Source organism: Cuculus canorus, chromosome 1 (genome assembly GCF_017976375.1).
Source record: "Cuculus canorus isolate bCucCan1 chromosome 1, bCucCan1.pri, whole genome shotgun sequence".
NCBI classification, from domain to species: Eukaryota; Metazoa; Chordata; class Aves; order Cuculiformes; family Cuculidae; genus Cuculus; species Cuculus canorus.
The window spans coordinates 176,133,217-176,154,661 of NC_071401.1; the positions used below are offsets into that span (position 1 = coordinate 176,133,217).

General features: G+C 40.2%; 1 protein-coding gene across 2 annotated transcripts in view; it reads right to left on the reverse strand.

The window, feature by feature from the left end:
• Positions 1–21,445, reverse strand: part of ANO6 (anoctamin 6) — an 81,437-nt gene that overhangs the window by 27,270 nt on the left and 32,722 nt on the right. For both annotated transcript variants that reach the window (XR_008452976.1, XM_054083899.1), the window contains exons 3-8: positions 16,603–16,731; positions 6,849–6,914; positions 4,120–4,398; positions 3,659–3,772; positions 1,830–1,945; positions 1,247–1,381 (exon numbers count right to left, since the gene is read on the reverse strand). Coding sequence is in view for 1 of the 2 variants with exons in the window: in XM_054083899.1 (XP_053939874.1) it covers positions 1,247–1,381; positions 1,830–1,945; positions 3,659–3,772; positions 4,120–4,398; positions 6,849–6,914; positions 16,603–16,731 (839 nt within the window). In the remaining variant the exon portion in view is untranslated. The remainder of the gene's footprint in view (positions 1–1,246; positions 1,382–1,829; positions 1,946–3,658; positions 3,773–4,119; positions 4,399–6,848; positions 6,915–16,602; positions 16,732–21,445) is intronic.

Here is a 21,445-nt window from a genome sequence, read left to right on the forward strand (position 1 = left end):
CACCAACACTAAATTTTTTAGTTCTTTTTTTGCATGAGGATAGGGCAATAATTTCAGGGATTGAGAAATAATTAACTGGTGATCTGCTCTCAGAATTCCTCCCCTACCCTGGCAACACATCCCCATTCCCATTCTTGGTTCTCTTCTCAAAAATAGATGACATAGGAGGAAAATAACTTCCATCCTTGTACTTTGTGGTAATTCTCAAAACCGCTCATATTAAAAATAAAACAACTCTTCAAAGATTTCATACTCTTCAGTAGGAAACCCAAACTTGCATGCTCACGTGTGCTAGCATAGCAAGACAGAGGGGAGAAGGAAGAGGAACACTGCCTACCAGAGCAAGAGAACCAAAATTGGCTCCCTAATCCCTGTGGTCTTCTAAGGAGGATCAGATTGGAAAATGTGCAGAGGGAGGCTGTTACAGTGATTCAAGGAATGGAAGATCTGTCTTCCAAGAGATGGCAAAAGAGTTGCCATTTAACTAGTACATACTAAACTAGTGTAGTGGAGGCTGAAAGGTGATGTAATTGCTTTGTATAAATACATACAGTGGGCTAAATACGAGGCAGTGAGATGAACTGTTTAACTAACTGATAATACTAGCATAAGGCTAAATGCATATAAATTGGCCACAGGACTGAACTGTCTTTCAGCATGTTTTACACAATATAAACACCCTTCCAGAAGGGGGTATACAGTGTGATGGCCTGTGGACAATTTGGCACAATGGCCTAGGTATTTTTTCCTGGGTTGCTGTGCCATGGTTGAATTTTGTCATATTCTGATGGTCTGTGTCTTGGCTATGCCTCTTCTCCCAATGTATCCTGGGCAGCTGAAGCCCCCTGTGCTGTTGCTCTTCCTCTATTCTTCTCTCAAAATAGAGGAAAGAAATTTTGAGGGTTTTATTAAGGTCTTTGTGTATCTCCTTTAAGCGTTACCACAGTGAAAATGATGTATTACAGCAATTTGGATTGATTTATGATTGTCAGTCTTTTCTTTGTGTTTCTACACTAGCTGTGGTGGACCTAATAAAATGATGACATTACAAACTCTCAGATGTCTATCACTGTAATGGTCCATATACACCCTTTATTCTTCTTATCTCATATTTTATGCCTTTACCTTGAAATCCATGATCGTTGTTCTCAGGACCTCTCATTCTGCCTCTTTTTTTAATGTATTGTATTGAAACCCTATATAGTTTTCCTCTATATGTGATATTAAAATAGACCTGATCAGATACCTCCATGTGCAGTTGTCCTTCGTCAGGCATCCGTACAGAAAACAGCCAACTCCTACAACGGCAGCCACGATCAGCATGTTAGTGTAGAAGCCCAGCCAAGCAAAGTAAATTCCAATTTTCTCTCCATAATATTTCCTGTGGAGAGGAAAGGTGTTTTTTTTTTTTTTTTTTCCTTAAATGCAAGCAAATTCACACTTCTGTTTCAGATGGCTCTTCATTTCATTTCATACATTTTATGCCAACCTGTCATATTCCTCCGGTTTGAACTTAAGAATTGCAGAGGTATTACAGCTGTGTATCTATAACACCACTTTTATGTTTTTATAAGAAAGAAGTAAGGGGAGGAAAGAAAAGGAAAAAGAGAGAAAGATCATACCTTGTAAAGAAAAATTTTAAGTGGTTGTCTTCCTGGCAATTGGTTCATCGTGAAATTGTACTCAAAAAATGCTCCCATCCATGAGCTGATATGGGCGTATGTACCTGCGCTCAGCACTGAGCTGTGCCTCTTTGACGTGCCCCAAGCCAAACTTATTATATAAATTCCCAGTTCCCTTAACATTAGTCCAGCCCCAGTGACACCAACCTGATGAAATCCAGAGGCTGCAGCTTGAAAATATTTTTAGGATGAGCCCACTCTCTGTAGAGAAGATACCGTTCACTTGGGCAGTCAGGATCAGTTGATGGGTGCCTAAAACTAGACTGCAAAACAGAAAGAGCATGAGAAGAAGATACCATTAATCTAAGAAGCATAGGCCAGCTCCCACCTCTGCCATGAAGCCAGAGCCTGGAATAGCCTTTTTTGTTCCTCTCACTTTAAGCCAGGAAACAGAGCAGGGAGGCAGCTCTGGGAGTGCACCAGGATTCAGGATAGAAGGTTGTCAGAAAGGCACCAAATGCTAAAGGAAATACTTTACATATGTGAGCTGAAAATAACAGAGACTCATCATGAACTTAAATCTAAGCACATGTCAGTGTCTTGGCACTTAGGGACAGAAAACAGAAAAGGATTCCTTCTAATTAGAGAACAGGACTGAATTAAAATGGATTTTAAGTAGCTACAACATGCTAACACGCGTTGCTTCAAAATAATATTGTACTGGAACGGAGGCTGGTAAGTCTGAGGGATAAATCCAGGCCTTCTAGTCTCTGTTTTAAATTTAGAAGAGAATTCACATGGAGATAATTCTTGTGGTTTTTTACTAGGTTATTTGAAAACCTATTTCAATAAAACCTATTTAATTTGAGGGAATTTTCCATTCTATATCTGTGATACAAGAAGACAGTGACATTTGTAGAAATCTACAGGCTACTTTTGATTTTCAGAGTAGATGTAATATATAATTTTAATTGTATAAAAAGATAGTCATTAATTTCTAGGCATACTGAGTCCAAATTCCCAATGCCATCATAGAAATAGCCTGCAAGGCAGGTTTAAAATTTTTAAAAGGAAACCTTAAAAATGGATAGTCACGAATGACATTAATTCTGTCCTGTAAAGCTTTGGGTTACTTAAAAGAAACATCATTTGTCTTGATTCTGCCTTAAGGATTTCCCTGAAATCCTTGGAGTCCTCCTGAACATTTTAAGAAGAGTCTAAACAGCTGAAGCAGTTACTAGTCCTGAGCTCCCAAGTTCTCAGTGTCTTTTCAACAGAACACACCTCATACACAGATTGCTCAGATGGGGAGGTGTGGGTATATAATAGATACAATGCAGAAAATCAGCCCTGTCTTTCCTTACTTTACCCCATTTGCAGCCTCACATGGAGTTTTTTCTTAGTCAAATACTCTGAAATCTGGATTTCTTCTTATTGCAAGATGAAATTCAACCAAGTTAAGCCTTTCTCCATGTGACCCTAACATCACCTGTGAGGTGCTGGACTAGCCAGACAGAGCCTTCCTGCAGAAATGCGAGTTGCTCTGCACATATGTTGCAATGTTTGCCAATTGTGGGAATGTTTCTCACCATGTGAAATTGTCATACATCCTAAGATGAGATTTTTATTCTACATCTTTATTTAAAATTTTCATATTTGATATGAATTTTAATACCAAAAACCTGAATACTAAAAAGAGGAGAATATCAAAACTGATTTAGAAGAGATGATACAGTGAGTCAGGGCAACTGTGACTCAGGCCAAGCATTTTACTGAACAGCATCTCCCAGAGAATACAAGGTTAACACCTCCTAAAGGAAATATACTGTTTCTCAGTTATGGAGCTACATTTTTAACCAACAGTGCTTTGGAAGAAAAACTCTTCAGCCAAACTATGTCCTATTCTACTATGTGGATGTAATAACCAGTCAAGGACTAAGGCAATCAATAGTGCTGGTATATTTTGATATAAACCCCATAGACATAGTTCAGACCTCTATTTTGAAATCTATTTTAGTTACAAGCACCGTACTTACATCATGAAGTGGAAATGCCGCTTTGTAGATTCCAGTATCCAGTAATTTGTTAATGCCAAATTTTTTCACATTGTTTTTGGTTGCATATTCCACACGGGATAGAATAAAATGAACCTGAAATTTACAAAAAATTCTTGTGTCTCTTGCAGCCTGGAAGCAATCATACATAGCTACACGTGTTTCAGCACATAATCTAACTAGGAAAGGCTAAGCATTGCAGACAAAATTAATTGTGTGAGGTGTATCAACTATTCAAATCCTCCCTTTAAATTCAGGTGGAACAGGAATTGGACAAATGCAAGGAATGCCTTCCTTTTAGATTGTCCATAAATGACACATAACTACTGCACTGCAAATATTTCTTATTTTTCAAGATAGTTTCATGAAGGTAATTGCACTGATTTGATTACAGGAATGTTTTCTTTTTAAGATTAAATGCTAGAAATATTCCATGGACTCACAATTCGGCTTCTAGTCGCAGGATTGAAAAACGTGTCTTTGTCTTGAATATAAAAGTTGGACAAATGTTCCTTTTGAAAAGGCGCAGTGAAAAACTCTTGCTCGGGTATGATGATATTTTCATCCACTCTGAAGAATCTACTAAAACAGTTGAAAGCTGAGTCTCGAGTTTTCAGGTCACTGGGTTGCAGAGGCAATTTGATGTGCATAACCTCGGCATATGTGCACAGCACTTCCCAAGGTGCATGCACTTTCACAAAAATAAGTTTTTCATCCAAAACCTAATGTGAAAGAATATTAAAAATATGTGTGTGAGAAAATGAAAGCAAGCCATTTTTCATAACTATTCTTAAACTACCCAGAATTTTCTTTCTCTTTAAAGCTCACAGATGACCTATTTGAAGTTGGATTCTTTGTCCATCTCATTGAATGTATCATTAACTTTGTAAAAGCACTGATATGAAGTGGAAACACTCAGGCGTATAAAGGCATATAAAGGTATATCAAAAAGACAGCTAAATGTTCCCTTAACGCTTAATGTTTACATCTCTGCGAAGTATATTACAAAGCAATTTAAATTAAACCCCCATACAGGTTAATTAGGAGTGTTTGCATTATAGCCTGGCAGACCAGTTTTGGCTTTGGAGATGTCAGTGGCTCCCCGGCAGTTCAGGTACAGCCCCAGGATGATGTAACTGGATAGAAGCAGGCTAGGCAGGCACGTGTGCTCTAAGGCAACATGAATTCCCAGCTTTGTAGAGAGAATGAGGAGTAGGAAAGGAGAATCAGCTGAGACTACTGAGAAAGACAGTTTGGAGCACATTTGCTCCCACCTACATGCCCAAACTAGCACCACTATGCAAGAGGAACCCCGACAGCCACTCTTGTTGTCTGTAGGCCTTCTATGAATGCCCTGAACATTCTCAAGCACATGGAATTACATTATGCAGCTCGTTGGCTCAGGAACACTGGTCAGACATCTGATCTATCCGGGAGAAACTTTTTAGGTCATGATCACAAGGTCAAAAGTTTTTAGGTCATGATCACAGCAGAATTATTGAAAACTCTACGTATAACAACAGGTCTGTGTCAGACTTCCAGCAAGCAGTTTGCTTTGTTATGAAGATCCAGACTGCATCCTGCAACAGGAGCTTTTACTGCAGAATTCAAATAAATACCACGATGCCATGGATTCAGAGTCTAACTGGGGAGGAAGAGGCAAAATGACCTTTTCTGGAGCCCACTATAGATGACCAAACAAGAGCAATTTTAGACTGGAAGTGATTGTCCTGGAAGGGGAGAACCAGACAGCACGCTGCAGCCCTGCAGGGCAGGAAGGAAAGGGGTTTGGAGTGGCTCTAAACCTCCCTGCAAGAGACAGCAGCTCCAGCAGCTGGTGTGCATTATCACAGTGCTTGTGAACTGCCCACAGGCCTATTTGCAGCATAAAAAATACAAAGCATGATAGTTACAAATGTCTGCACTGCACCAGACCCTGTGAGGAGCACAGTCACGTGCAGAAGCCCTGTGCTGCACTCCTGGCAGAGGAATTCTACCACGGAAACCCACTGGCTTCCCATACATCCTACACAACCACAGCAGAGGGGGAACCGTTCCTTCAAAGTGTAGCAGTAACTTTTCTCTTCCAAGCACCGACCAAACACAACCTATTTAAACTCCCCCTTCTTATATTTTACTTTGCAGAGGAAAGAACAGTCACTAAGTTTAAAAGATTTTTGCATCAGATCACAGAGATGCTACTGTAAAGACTGACTTTACTGTTTTGTCTATCTTAAATATTTGTATCCTCCGAGGACCTGCTTGTGGTGCTGGGTCCAATGGGAGGGGAGGTGCAGGAGTGAGCATCGCTCCCCCGTGCCTGGCTGAACTCACGGTCCTGAGCCGGCTGCTATGGGGGGTGGGAGGTCCAGCAGCAGGCGCTGCTCCCCTTGCCCCTCACACCCACCTGACTGCCCTGGAATGGCTGGACCCTCTCAAAGGAGCTTCTGCACACGCATGCATGGCAAGACCACTCCAACGTGCTGATGGGGCACAGACTGGCATTAGAAAAGAACTTGTAAGGAGCCACGCAAGGTGTGCGCCCATCACTCCAGTCAGACCAGCCTGGACCACGCTGCATGGAAGAAGCTGCTGCTGCAGCGACCACTTGTTCCTGAGGAACTGCTGGGTACCCATTGAAGCAGTGACTTCTTCTTTTCCTCTTCTCCCCTCCTTCCCCACTGTCTCTCTCTCTCTCATCTACCTTACTGTGTTTTCTTGACTGGTATCTGTGTGTTCGATCAAATCCGAGTGACCTTGTCTGTGTTTAGGGATCAAATTGTAATTTGACCAGATTGAAATCTGTTTCTGCAGCTTTGGGAAGTTGCACTCCCATATCTCAGCTGTGCACCCAAGTTTTTGGTCTGTTTATTTCAGTCAAAGCCAGAATAAATTTTGCTCTTGATTTCACCCTGAGGGTGATCTTATTGGCCTCTGGATTGTCACACAAGTAAATGAATCACCTTCTTTTGACTCTGCAGGTTGGAAGAAGGCCTAGACACAAGTGTGTAGCTCGTGGATTTGGGGCATGACAGCTAGTGATGGAAAAAGGTGGTCCTTTTTCTCCTGAGAGGAGAAAGAAGTTAAGACTAAATTAATATATCCACTTTCTTTATTCTCATAGGAGCAGCTTTGCTCTCAGAAACAGCTGATGACAGAGACAACCACTCACCGATCTTGTTGCTTCAAGTTGCAAGCCGTTGTTTATCAGGTTTGATTCGTATACTTGTCTCTTCCTCTGTTAAAAGGTATTGAACACTGTAAAACATCTGTTCCAAATTTCACAAATATGTATGCATAGAAGAACGGAATTGCCTCCCAAGCTGCAGAATGATTAGGTTGTTATCTCTATAGTCCTCCGACAACCACCATTGTGGTAGTTACAATCTTACCTTCTTATCCAGGTCAGGGTTTTTTTGCCTGATAAGCAATAATGCCCTCAAATATAGTTGTGGAGAATTCGCTCTCTTCATTTCTGGCACATTACAGAGGTAAAATTGTACCTCAAATTTTGAATTTGGAGAGCAACTGCTCCTGGAACTTATGATTTCCTTCAGCTTCAGTCACTAATTGAACTTAATTAAATAATTAATTAATTAAGAGGCTGCCATTAATCTGCCCTTTAGAAAGTCTCCATCTCAAGGGCTTTCCAGCCCGTTTTCCTTCCAGCAACCCATAACTTTATTCTTCTTTCACAATAATCATACGATATCACACAATGGTTCAAACTGGACTAGCCTTCTACATTTTAGTCCATGGATAAGCATCCTCAAAGGAAAAAGCCGACAGCGGTAGCACTTGTAGAGTCAGTGGTGCTACTCTAGGAGCATTCAGTGCCCCCAGAAGCACATGACAAGTTTTTCTCAGTAAAGACGAAATTCGTGGATCATTTTAACTTCACTTCACGGTACTAGATCTTGGCAAAAGATCTGAAATGTCTTTGCAATCTTGAGTAAGTTTCTCCATGCACATGACCTCCTCTCCAAAACCACAGAGACAAGCAGCTCCTCTCCCCTCAAACATGAGGTCCAACACAAAACCCACAAGACTGTGCCTGTAACTCTTTATTTAACAAATTAAGAAAATCAAGTACAATCCCCTTCAAAATAGTTCCCTTCTGAGTTGACGTACAGCAGCATATGATGCTGCCAATGTTCAAAGCAGATCGTTTTCTGAAAGACTATTGAGGATCTCCACTATTTTTGCTTTCACATCTTCTTCTGACAAAAAATGTGTTCCTTTGAGCACTGACTTGATCTTCAGGAAGAGACAGAAATCTTGTGATGGAATAATTGAAAAGTTTTTGTCAAGGATTTCTTCAGTTCCCACGAAACTTGATGTTAAGTCACTGTTCGCACCAACATTTTCTGACTAAGGGTAAGAAAATATCTATATTTGAACATATGTCCACTCATACTGAGTGAAGTGATTGAGTTGAGCCTTGTCTCACTGTGAAAGGGTAGAACATTTTCTGTAACTATCTCTTTGCCTCTCCCCACCCACTCTTGTTTCTTGAGCTATGGGGTTAGTCTCAGTTTTTTGTGTTGGACCTCATATATAACCCCTTAAGGGATTTATAAGAAATTTTGATACTTCATGTGAAGTAATCCAATTTATCTGCAACAAGTGGATAGTTCCCCTATGAGCTACTTGTTTATGTAAGTCAAGGCTAGCCTGCTCTCCTCAGACTACAAACTGCTTGTCAAAATACCAGCATGGGCAAGCGGGGAGCTCCTGTAGGAAGCTGGACCCAGGCAGGAGGCTTCTGTGAGCACTTTGCCAGAAAGAGATGACGATGCACTTGAAGCTGATAACTTTATTACTGAACCCAGCTACGCTAGGCTTGCAGTGAGGTTCTCGGTGTGACTTAGTGATACTACTTCCTTACTCTCACTTTGTTTTCATGCTACCGGACAATTTTTTGCTGTTTATATGCCTTATGCTTAAGGGATTTTTGCCTACCACTGCTGGAACATCGAGTTTGCAAAAGAAGAATGGTCCAATGTTTTCTCTCACCTAGTCCTCTATAGGCAGAATAATTGCTTTCAGGTCTGTGCTTAAGATCCAGTCCCGTTGCTACTGTGAGGGACCAGAGTCAACAAATGACCCTTCAGGTAAAGACTTTGGAACTTGGACAGGTGTATGGATAGGTACTGGTCTTCAGGACCAGTCTCAAGACCTACTTGCTCTAAGGGGCAAAAGCCAGATACGTCAGCAAAAAGGGCAAACACCATCAGGTTTTCCACAGAACAGGTGAGTTTTAGCTTCACATGAGTTTCATACAGTTCTTTAAAGTTTAAAGCATCTTTTAAGTCCTCAAAGCAGAAAAACAATTCTTCAAAAACTCCAGCAAATCTTGGAATTAATAATTACAAAACTGAGGAACACAAACAGCCTGCCCCATTTGTAATTGTTAGTGCTCAACTGCAGCACCTGTTTGTGGCAATGATCATGATGGACTAATTTAATATTTTATTAGGAGGTGTTTCTTCTATCTTTTTGGGGTTTTCTGCCTTCTTACTCCAGTGAATATAATCTTTTTCTCAGCTGTATGACAAGAAAAGCCAAATCTTTCAATGTTTTCTTCTTTCTTCAATACTTATCACATTTCTCCTCATTGTTCTTTTTTCTCAGGATAAAACCACAATCGCAAACTTTGAAAGCACTCTTTGTGGAAGTATCTCCTCTCCATGTTTCACTAATCCATTTGTTTATTGGTGACAGTACAATGCTCTTTATATTTTTTCATTATACATATAAGATTGTGTGTGTATATATATATATAACACCCACATTTCTAATATAATATAATATAATATAATATAATATAATATAATATAATATAATGCATATATCTAATACAGTTTATTATATAGAATATTGATGGTAGCTGCACCTTGACAACCACACTTAATATAGCTGTCTCCTATGACATCTAAGTCTCCTCTTTGTACTAACAGCATGCAGAATCCCAAATGTGAATGAGTTTTTTTCTTGCAGCAGTGTATTTCCTTGCATTTTTCAGCATTTCATAGGTACTAGTGCTCTCCACCCTTCTTCAAAGGTAAAGGTTTGTGGTCATCTTGGCTTCTGAGTAAACTACAGAATGATTTCCTCTGCAATTTTTGTTATATCATAACTCAATGCCCTTAACAGACCATTGATATACATATAGTACACAACACAGTTGTTTGTTACTCCACTGTTATTTCTTATGCCCTTTCATCCTAGCTCTTTGCTTCTTCATAGGTTCTTTGTGAGCTGAATAATAGTGAACCATGAAAGTAGTCCGACTTGAGTTCTGCTTTGTTTCAGCAAATTAAAAAGGCAGAGGGTTAAATATCTGTTTTATTTCTTCCTAACTAGCACAAAGATGGGTGCAGGGCAATTCTCATTTGTAGGAGTCTAATACTTTTCCTTTTTTTAATCTTACCATTCAGACTGTTTTAATAATTTATTATGGCAAGGAGTTACCCAAATTAATTTTCCCCTCAAAATCTTGGAGGAATGTTGACAATATTAAGGTTTCTAATAATGCATTAATGCAAGTAGTGAGAAACAAAGCCCCTGGGAGCCTTTGCTAATTAGAGGCTTTGTTATTTTATATAAATGATTGAGTTATGCGTATGATGATCTATGGAGGAGCTAGACTTTTACCCAGAGGAGTTTATAGTGGTTTTGCATTGACTGGGAAATACAGCATAAAGCTATGATAGCTTACTAGGCTGGAAGATAGAGGCTGTCCAAAGTTTATTTTAGTATCTGGCATTTTGCTCAGCTACCTGCAAGGCTAAGTTGTAATAATAATGTAACCATGGTAATGCTGCTGATCGAAGCCTGACATAGATTTCAATGACTGAACAGCTACCAATAGAGAGGGATGCTACGGGATGCATAATCACATATAATCTTAAGAAAGTAAAAGTACAGTGTATGTAAATTCCAAGTATAACAGGCACGTAGAAGGGTTAGCTCTTGGGGGCTGCTTTTTCATCATAATGCTTTCAATATCTGGGATTGTCTTGCCAGGCTGAGGAGGCTAACAAGATTGTATGTCTGGAAATCGGTAGCAGACCATTAGCAGGTTTTTTTCTCTGTGTTTTTTAAATAGTAGGGAGCACTTGCTTTGATTACAGTGACAGAAGAAGCCAACTCATATCTTTGTTAGATTCTTTAGTGCAAAGAGAAAAGTTCCCCACAGCAATATCTGTGTGGCTTCAGGGGGAAAATCCTAACAAGGAAGGAGTGCTTGAATAGCCACCTCCGCTTCACCTGACAGGCAACAGATAAATCACAGTCAATAAGAGAAAGAGCATAGGGCTCAAAGCCTCCCCATGGAAATCAGCTAAAGGGAGTGGAGCGAATTACTGTATCAATATTAGCTGCCAACTCTCACAGTTTCTTTGACGGTATTTGGAAGCTTTTCTGAAAGTCCCAGCTGTCAGCATCAGGAAATGTATTGACCGAGAAGCTCTGCTTCTGTAAATTTCTTTCCCTTACATTTTAAGATAATAATAAAAATGTGACGCAGAATATGCTATGAAGGGCAATACAAAAAAAAGTAAACCCAAATACAGATTTTCGGAGATAACCTCTGATTTGAAGCTAGCCTCGTGATTTTCTGAGATCTGATTCATGACTGCACACAACTGGCAATACTGCAGCCCAGCCCTGCTCTCAATAGCAGCTTCTAGTCACCCTGTTTGGAAAGATCTTTCTGGTCCTACAAATGTATGCAGTAACTTCGGAGTAACTCCCTCCTTCCATTTGTTTTCCCATCCTTCTGTCATCTTTCCTTCTATCCATTAGGATAAAAGTTTAAAGGCCTACAAGAAAGCCGGGGAGGGAGTGTTTACAAAGGCTTGTAGTGATAGGATCAGGGACAATGGGTATAAACTGGAGAGGGGCAGATTTAGACTAGAAATAAGGAAGAATTTTTTCACCATGAGAGCGGTGAGGCACTGGCACAGGTTGCCCTGGGAAGCTGTGGATGCCTCATCCTTGGATGTGGTCAAGGCCAGGTTGGATGGGGCAGCCTGATCTAGTGGGAGGTGTCCCTGCTCATGGCAGAGGAGTTGGAATTAGATGATCTTTAAGGTCCCTTCCAACCCAAACTATTCTATGATTCTACAATTCTATTAGACAAAGAAGTAAAATTTACATTTGGGGTTACCTCAGGAACAGAGGTCTTAGTTCCTGCTTCATAACCAACCCATCCATCAGGGACGAGGGCAGATGTGGCTGCCCTCCTCCCAGTTGCAAAGGTCTCTTTCACCCTTGTTATCAGACTTCCTGGGTAGGCTGGCTGGGCACACCACAGGCATATAGAGCCTGCTGTCCCCTACTGCCTCAAATCACTGCGTAAAATGGCACCAAGGTACCCTTCTTTCTGTAAACTGAAGTATTGTTTCCTCACTGCAGGTATAACACATGATAAACAGCAAGAGAAGTACAATTAGTTTTTGAAAGGTTATCCGATATTTTTTTGTTGGTTATCTAAACTATACAAATCTAGAGGCAGGAACTGCTCACTGTTTGCTTATACAGCCAAACTTCTCCAGCCCTGCTGAAGTTCTCCATAAGACTGTACTTAAAAAAAAAAAAAAAAAGAAGTGTGCAATATTTTCTTTGAATTATAGTTTTCATTTGATTTGAAAGAAAAAGAATGTCTATTTCTGTGAAGCACAGATTACTTCATAGCTGGATATTAAGGTTTTGCCCATATTCCTACTTAAATTAGTGTCAGTGTTTCTGTCCAGGAGTAGGAAGCAGATGGACTACAATGACACTCTGCATGGATATGTTTTGAATTCACTATTCTGGTGCTGATCCTTTAACTTTCAACAATGAGCTCCTTGAGGAACTCAACAGACAAAACAGACATTTTGGAGGATTCCTGGAAAGACCAGTGACACCTTATTTCTATTCTTATGGTAACCTATCCTGACAAATAAGGTACACAAATTGTTGGTTTAAAAAAACCCATGCTTTGGGCAAGAACTTCAATTGCTTGCAAGGTACAGTTTCTGGAATCTGCTCCTGACAGTTCAATTTTTGCTAGTGCTTGCAAAATTACTTATATACCAACTTAAAAAGGTTTGGAGCTTGAATTCAGTTGCATACATGAACACTGCTAACTTTTAATATGTAGCTTATGTTAGAAACTTCCATGACGATGAAATTTCATCAATTTGACTTTGTCTCCTTTAAACTAGATACCAAACACACGAAAATGAGGAAGCACGGCACCACTGTGCATCTCCGAGAGCTTCAGAATCACACATTTTTGTTCCTTCTATCCAAATAACCCCCATGTTTTTAGCGAAGTTATTTCCTTCTTTACTCTGAGATGTTTTCCCCAGAGTATTGCTAGTTAATATAAATTAATGCCGGGTCATTTTCTCAGTTACACTTAAGTAATTCTTTTGAAAAAGGACAGAAAGTCATTCAAAGCAAATATAATCATTGTCCCAAGACTTGATTCTTCCATTGCTGCAGAAGAATAGATGGGTATGTGTCCCATTTCTATGAATCCAGTAAATTGGTTATCTAGGTTGACATCTTGATTTTCAAATCCTTCTGACTAAATTCAGTAAGTGCTTGGTGATTTCTCCACTCTCAGTATCATAAAAAAATCACCCAGTGCAACACCCAAAACTTTTCACTTCAGAAATTTAGATCAACAGGTGTCCACTAACAAGTTAAATTCTGCCCTGATTTCCACATCATGCAGTCAGGTGGGGTGCAGTGCTCATCAGACAGAATTTGGCCCAGTGACCACACTCCTCCTTCCTACATTTCACAGACCTGTAACGTTGCACATGTCCAGTGGAGACTTTGCTGCTGATCTCAGTGAGGTGAGAATTTCACCCTATGAGAACAGGCTTCTCTGAATCTGCTATTTTTTAATAAGCTCTAGTTTCCAAATTTTGTGACCAATAAACCTCTGGATAATAGCTCTATAAAACTGTCAGGGGTGTCACAGTAGCATGAACAGGGAACGTATTCAGGCTTAAAACACCTTGAGTTACACAAGATACTGCTTATAAAATCTGGCACTTTCAGTTCATCATCGATCAGAGACAGACAGTGATGTATGCAGTATTTAAAGCTGATTGTGAATGGTAATACTCTTCATTTTGGTATCTTGTATATCATCATAAGTGTAGAAGTCATTTGTCTCAGAAAAAAACATAACTAAATAAAAAATGGTGTCAGTAAAGACAAGCTATCAACTAGATTTTATGCCAACACTGAAAAACCTGTATGTATCTTGAGCAGCATCATCTCCACACCTTTCTGGGAACCGTGGTAGGCCAAAATGTTCATTCTCTCCCTGAAATCCCAAGGATGCAAAACTGTACCACAAATTTTCATTTTCCTTTCCATCTTGGACCTAAGGTATATTGGATTTGTTTCTTCTTTTCAAACATTATATTCACATTTATTTCTTTTATTTACTTCTCGGCTTCTCTCCTTTCACTCTTAGTATGTGTGAGGTATGTCCCAAGGCAGTGTCCTGCATCCCACTCAGGAAGAGGTACAGGCAGAAAAATGTTATCAGTGCCACCAATGTCTGTGCAGCACATGCTTAGGTAATGAAGATTAGAAGCACATACAGCTTTTTCCACTTGCACAAAAAATGATCTCAAGTGAGACCAAGAACCTCTCTGTCTCTGAGGTGACTAAAGTATTTCTGTGCCTGGAGCTGATCTGCGCCTATCTCATCCTAAAAAGTTGGAAAGCTGACATCTATTTAGATTTTAAAAGACTGCTCCTCCAAAAACAGATAAAGCATATACATTTCTAAACTGATGACACCTGTGTGTGAGGGAGGGAGCCAGTACTTCTGAGTTTTATGACTGGAGGTAATTTTTTATGCAGTGACTCAATTCAGCTTATGTGACAACATCCTCTCCTCAGTTGCTCTTCCCTCTTGTTCACCTTTCATTGTCTTCCCATACTTTACCCTATTTCTAATATTTTGTCTTCATAGCTTCATAGTCAGCTTTGGAGTTTTTGATCAGTTCTCCAGCTCAGTGTCGTCACACTTGAAACCTTTGTTCTTGCCCTTGGAAGTCCTCTGTAACTGCCACTTCTTAATCCTTGCCTCTTTCTATGCTTTACACTGCCCTTTCAGCACCAGATGCTCTCCCAGTATTCCTACCTACACCTTCTATAGCAGCCCTATAGCTTCAGATTCTGGTCATAGAAATGGTGGCTTTGAAAACTGTTATCATCACGGTTTTCAGCTTCCTTCTAACATATACACATCAGTCCAATCCTGAGTCTCAGTCTCCTGGTAGTACTTCTGTCCACACAGCTTTTGTTGGACACTTTGCTGCCAGGCCACACAGCTGGCTCTTGTTCAGCTTGCTGTCCACTGAGACCATGAGGACCTTTTCCACAGAGCTGCTCCCCAACCACTCAGTCTTCACCTTATGTGATCGTTACTCTGGTATACTCTTCTTCTCACATTTGTTGCGTGTAGGCAGACTGCTTTCTCTTCCTCAGAACACCACAGATTCAGTGTGGCTGCAGATCTTTGCAGGACTGAGACCTTTGAAAGTAAACTTCTTTTTGAAAGCATCTCCTGCATTACCCACGATCTCCTGGTCTAATTATTCATGGTTTCATTCTGGCTAATGTCCTAACATTAATTCTGCACTAAAAATACTACTCCATTGCTCACATTTAACTTCCATCACTGTTTGGAAAAGACACTCATTATATTTTCAAGTACATTTGGGCAATGGCCAAATACTACAAACATAAATGTAAAATGGTATTGATAAAAAAATTGTTTCCAAAGGGGCAGCTTTTTGTTTCTAATTACCTCTTTCAATTATTTTTTATTGCTGATCCTGTGATCATGTGTAATGTAACATCCACCCACTACAGGACTCCCTTAAATCCTGCTAATGATGTTCCTTATGGCTACCCTGTTAATGCCAATGACAACACTGTGTAATAAATAATACCAGCTTAGCTACAGGCCTTTTTACTCCTACTCTTCTCTTTCCTAACTGTTTGTGTATGAGCTGCTTTTGGTGATATCTTTGTTCCTGCCTGTCTCTTCCAGAGGCTGCTGCTGGAACATGGAGAGTTGCTAAATCAGAGGAGGAAGGTGGATGGGAAAGTGCAGATGCCAAGGGGACTGCAGTCCCGTGGATGGTTGTTTCTGAATCAGTTCACAACTAAACGGTTGAGATTGTTTTCGTGGCTCTGGGTGCCAGAATGAATGTAGTCCACTGACAGAACTACTGAAATAATTAAAAAATAATAGTTAAAAATAAACTATGATTGTCATTCATAGTTGCTAAGGAGCATCAAGCAGTTACTGGCTTGAGTTAGAATTTTTTTGCAAGGTTCCCAGAGAGGGCCAAGCCATTGAAATGTCAAGGAAAGGAGCAGTACAGGGAGAAACTCTGGTGGCAACGAGACGTACAATTATTTCCCATAAACAACTAAGGTACTTAATTGGGCAGAATGTCAGCAACTACACTGGTAACTGTGGTTATAAGCTTCCTCCTTCTATGGGCTTCTCTCAATGCCCGCATTTTAATACCAAAGTTCACTAGGGACCTAATTCAATCACTGTAGGTACTGAAAATTGTCCTAGTCGGAACACCTTGGTGTCTAATTCTAACTGGGAACCCAATACCAGCATTTTTCTGCTCATATCTCCAGGACGATGCTCTAAGGTCACCCAGTACATGACAGACACAATGTGCAGTGCTGTGCCCATTTACACAGCAACCTACTGGCTTGAGCTCACCCTTGTTCCCCACTTAGTTTGATGATCTTCAGTCTCCCAGCTCCTAACAGTACTTCTAGGATAGGGCAATGCAATTGAAGGCACTGTCCTTTCTGCCCACTGCTCAAATACCCAACAAATGATTCAGCTTTATACTGAAATACCTTACCTTTTGCTTTTTACGATCACTCCTCTTATGAGTAGTTTTTTTGTTTTCATCTTCGTACACCAAAACAAAGTCAATTCTTCTCTGCCCATCACTGAAGAACAAGGAGTCAGGTTTATCATCCAAATCAGCCTGGAAGGCAAATAGGATAGGTTAATATGAAGAATTTTACTCATCAGTTCCTTACTTGGTTCCTATCACACAAGTATTCCAGTGAACAGAGAAATTCAACTCATACAATACCAAGAGCAAAGTGTCAACAAAAGCAGCATGGAGTAGAACAGAGAAAAAAACTTGAGAGGTCTCTGCACGACATAAGAACAGCAGAATTTTGACCCAATTTTGTTTCTTTTAAAAACTGTGTATTAACTTTTGGTAATGGGAGGAACATTGGAATGTAGTACCATTCCCAAATAAGCGTCTGTCAAGTAATTTGCGTGCCATCATGGATAGAATGTTAGATAGTCTGTCTACAAGATATGTTGTTGCTTGATTGGAGTCTCAGAATTAGTGTGTTCCCATCTGTCCCCTTACCTGCCAGAAGTTTAAGCATCTCTGCAATTAAAAAAAAAACCAACAAAAACAAAACAAAAAGCCCAGTAGTTTCATGTACGCTAATATCCAAATCCACCACTGCCCAGAGAACAAAGAACATCAGCAGGCTGCAAATGAACTCTCAAAATGGACACATCCTATGTGGATTTATTTATCTTTCTATTCACAACATCTCAGCAAGCAAAAAAACATTGTTGTATGCCACACATTCATCACATTATAATATATGCCAAAATCAAAAGAATTAATATATGCATAAGTCATTATCTAGTCCCTGGAGAAAAGTAGGATAGATCGTCATAACCATTAATAACATCTTAATGTGTTATTTCTTGTGTGAAATGATACAGACACATTGATGATAGGGGAACCTGAATCCTCAAGGAATGATTTTTTAGTTTCTTAGAGTACTCTGAGGGCAATATCACATGTAACAATCCCCTCTTTCAGATAATATATAGCTGTAATGTTGTCAGAATAGTCACATAATGAGCACCAAAGTCTCAGGTACTTAGCCAAATCCATCCACAGTGTTAATGAGGGCAGTGCCACTGAAGTTGGTAGATCTAAAAAGTCGGAAATGGGACTAAGCATTGTATTAGAGATTATAAATTCTCCAAAGCTGGCATGACTCCCGTACAGAACTGCAGACGAGCCTTGCCTTCCAGATGGTTGGGCATGCAGGGTGACCCAAGGCAGGATCAGGCCAGGCAAAATAACCCAGAATATTCTCTTGAACACGCTATGCCTTTGGTGATACAGAAACGATTCCTAGATGCCCTAACCCTGAAATTTCCCTATCAGTGGAGAACAAACTTCATGAGGGATGCCAGGTCCAGTTTTGGGAGCTCTATGATGTCCGGTCCACAGAAAAGCACACGGAAATGAGGTTATGGTGTCAGAAGCCCCTTAGGTGCAGATTAAAATGGTTGTTCTTCAACTTGATGAAACAGAAGAATGCCGGTCTTCAGGCAGGAGCACCCCAGTTCCAGGGAGCATACAGTCTTTTAGCAACCATCCGTCTATGTTTCCAAAACAAAACTTCCCAGGAGTTTTATTCTGAACTTCTACCTGTAGTCTATTTTGTTATTAATTATTGGCTGAGTCAAAACCAGTGACGAAGATGTGTCGTTCCATAACTATGACAATATTTCCATTTTTTAAATAAACTCAGGGAAGTTTAAACTATTTTTTCATGTTGTATGTGCAAAGGCGAGGACCTGCTGGAAAGAGGCCCTTTTAACTCAGATGCTTCAAGTAGTCTGAGTCAATTCTTAGTTAGAACAGTTTTCTTTGAACCCCACCTGTGCCTAGAGATTTGTGACAAACTCGACAGCCAGCAGCTGTTGACATACATACATGCAAATATATTTATATATGCTGAGATACAGCCATTATACACGTATATTGTACATTACTGTGACAACGTGGCCTAGGATTCAAAAAACTATTTAGGCAGTCACCAAATGAACATAGATCTGCACATCACCAATAAAGTTTTAGGGAAATAAATGCTTTAAACTTTCAGATGGCATCCCTAGACAACAATGACACTGAGTATCTCTATCACCTAAAGTAAGTTACAGATGTGAATTTCTAAATTTTTGAGAGCTAGAGCTGGCGTAGTCCCACTAAGCTATCAGACTTGACCTGGCAAGTTTTCCTCCTGCCGAGGACTAGCTATGGGTGTGAAATGCAGCCCTGATGTGACCATTTCCAGTCTCATTTAAAACATAATCATGATGATTTCATGTCGACTAGATTCCCATTGGGAGGAAAGCATCAACAACAGCCAACATCAGCCCCTGTCAGGAGACAGCTCGGGAGCAGCAGCCGCAGAGGGGGCGTGGGGAGGTGATGGTGGCCAGGCACAGAGCCCAGCCCTGCAGCCTTGGCTCTCCCCTGGGACCCCAGCAGGCTCTGCCCTGACCTAATATTGCTCCGTGTTGCAATGCTGGAAACACGGAGCTCAAACCTTGTGATAATGAACAAGTGTTGCCGCTGTGTAAAGCAGGTTTTTAAATTGGGCTTCTTTGTCTTTTGAATCTTAGGAACAGCATTATAATAACTTCTGTTTAAAGAGAAAAAGTTTAGTTGTGAAATTTGAGAACTTGAAAGCATAAAAGCAGTAATAGCTTCGAGGCATCTTTCATTGTAGTTTTTACCTCTTTTTCCTATATCACCTGTTCTCAGGATAGAAAGTAAAGAAATGGCAGAAAGCAAACATCAGATCAAGTTTTATGTAATAAATTTTGATGATAATTTGTGATTGCATAACTTCACTGTCTAAATAACTTTCCTTTAAGTGTAGTCTCCTTTAAGCTTATAGAATCAGTTTGTAACAGCAATAACTGTCTGAACTGGGTAATCAATAACCAGACGTAAATACTGCCTGTTCATCAGTACTCTCACTCATGAATTTACTTACACATGTCTTTTCATTTGCATGAGTATATACATGTTACTCTATACATACACCTTCCTCTATGTATACATCAAACTATGCATATATATAGAGAATGGAATATAACTGAAAGAATAATCAATATTGGACTGCATGAATCCAGACACACAGAAGTTCATATTTATGAAGCTAACTCCTAAAATGTAATCTCTATTGCCTTTAATCCCTGGGGCAATGTTCAACTGACCTACCCATAGACACTTTATGTATCAATAAAATACTAAAGAATTGACTCGTTAAGCCTGAATACTTAAGAGATCATGATTAAGACACACACAAATAAATCGTAATGTAACATTAAATGTTGTTCAATTAAAAGTAAGAAGTAAAATGCAAAAGGGACTGTAATAGTTAAGGTTCCAACAGCCACATTAACTTAGATGTGTGGTGCATCTTGTAATCCCTACTGGATAGTTTGTAATGAAAAATCATATATTATTCAACATAATTACCAGGGGAAAAACAGGACTGGAAACCAAAGATGTCTGTACTCTGAAGTTAATAATTCTCTTGAGACAATGTTCATTTTTAAAAAATATGTAATATTATTTGATAGTATTGTAAATGTTATTATGATACAACTGCACACAAGCTTCTATGCACAGACACATCAGTTAATGGGGCTGAAATTCCAATACATAAGTTTTCTTAAGTATCAGTAGCAAATTGTAACCCAAAATAATGAACAGGCCCATTGATACCTCTTTGTTTCAGAAGAAACAAACATGGGGTCTATTTACTGCACTTTCTAATTTTCTTAGCCTCCGCATAATCACATTTTAAGTACTGATGGAGGCAATCGGTTGTGCACTCTAATGTTATAATAATACCTTAGGGTACGGCAGGTTAATATTGATTAACATCATTAATAAATGAAAAAAAAATACACTTAGCTATAAAATACTAATTTTACTTAGAGCACACACACTGCAGTGCTTCTGAACTCTTCAGGTGCTGTACAATCAACTTCTTGCCTACCTCTGAGAGACGGGAACTATTAGCAGCTTTATTGACAGAAGGAATACAAAGGAGAGGAGTGCCTGGCCATGGATAAAGCTTTTTGGAACACTTAGGTTCAACCTACATGGGCTAGTCTAGAAGCAACACAGCCACATTCGTGTGGGTGTAGTTCTGTTTCAGTTCAGAGCAGGGTCAGATCAGCTGAGCATCAGTGGCTCTTCACTCCAAGAAATGAGACTGTAGGCAGCCTACAGTAAAAAAAAAAAAGCCCAGAAACGTGTATAACACAGCCACAACCTCCTCAGCACCAAATGTCTTGTTTAACGGACCCATTGCTTGGGTCCTTACAACGAGGTGATGTACGCACATCTGCTGGGATACTGCTGGAGCTGGCGAGTGCTGCACTGGTGCAATCACACTGAAGGTCCCTAGCCAGCCCTGAGCAGCCCTCTGCCTTGCACATTTCCCTGCTTACACAACTTCTCTTCACCCTCCCCAACACCAGCCCCCCACGGCCACCTTAGCAAAGGAAGGAGTTCCTTGTGCTCTTTGCTAATCCAGCACAAGCAGTCATCAGTAAACAGTATCTGCTCTGCCAGCTTCTGGGACAGAGTGACACTTGGAGAAGGGACATACGGCAAATGAAGACAAGCTTGCCCGTCCCCAGAAGCCTGAGGTAACCAGTTTCACTCCAAATGACCACGCCATGGAACTGACCCTTAGCCCCTTGACTCGGAGCTCCGAAGGAGGGAGACTACAGTGTGCTCCACCTCACGTACAACCAGGCTTGCCGGTATCTAAGGGGAGTTGCCATATCTCACTCTTGAGACTCTCCTGTAGTCATGACTACGTGTGATGCCTGCAGCC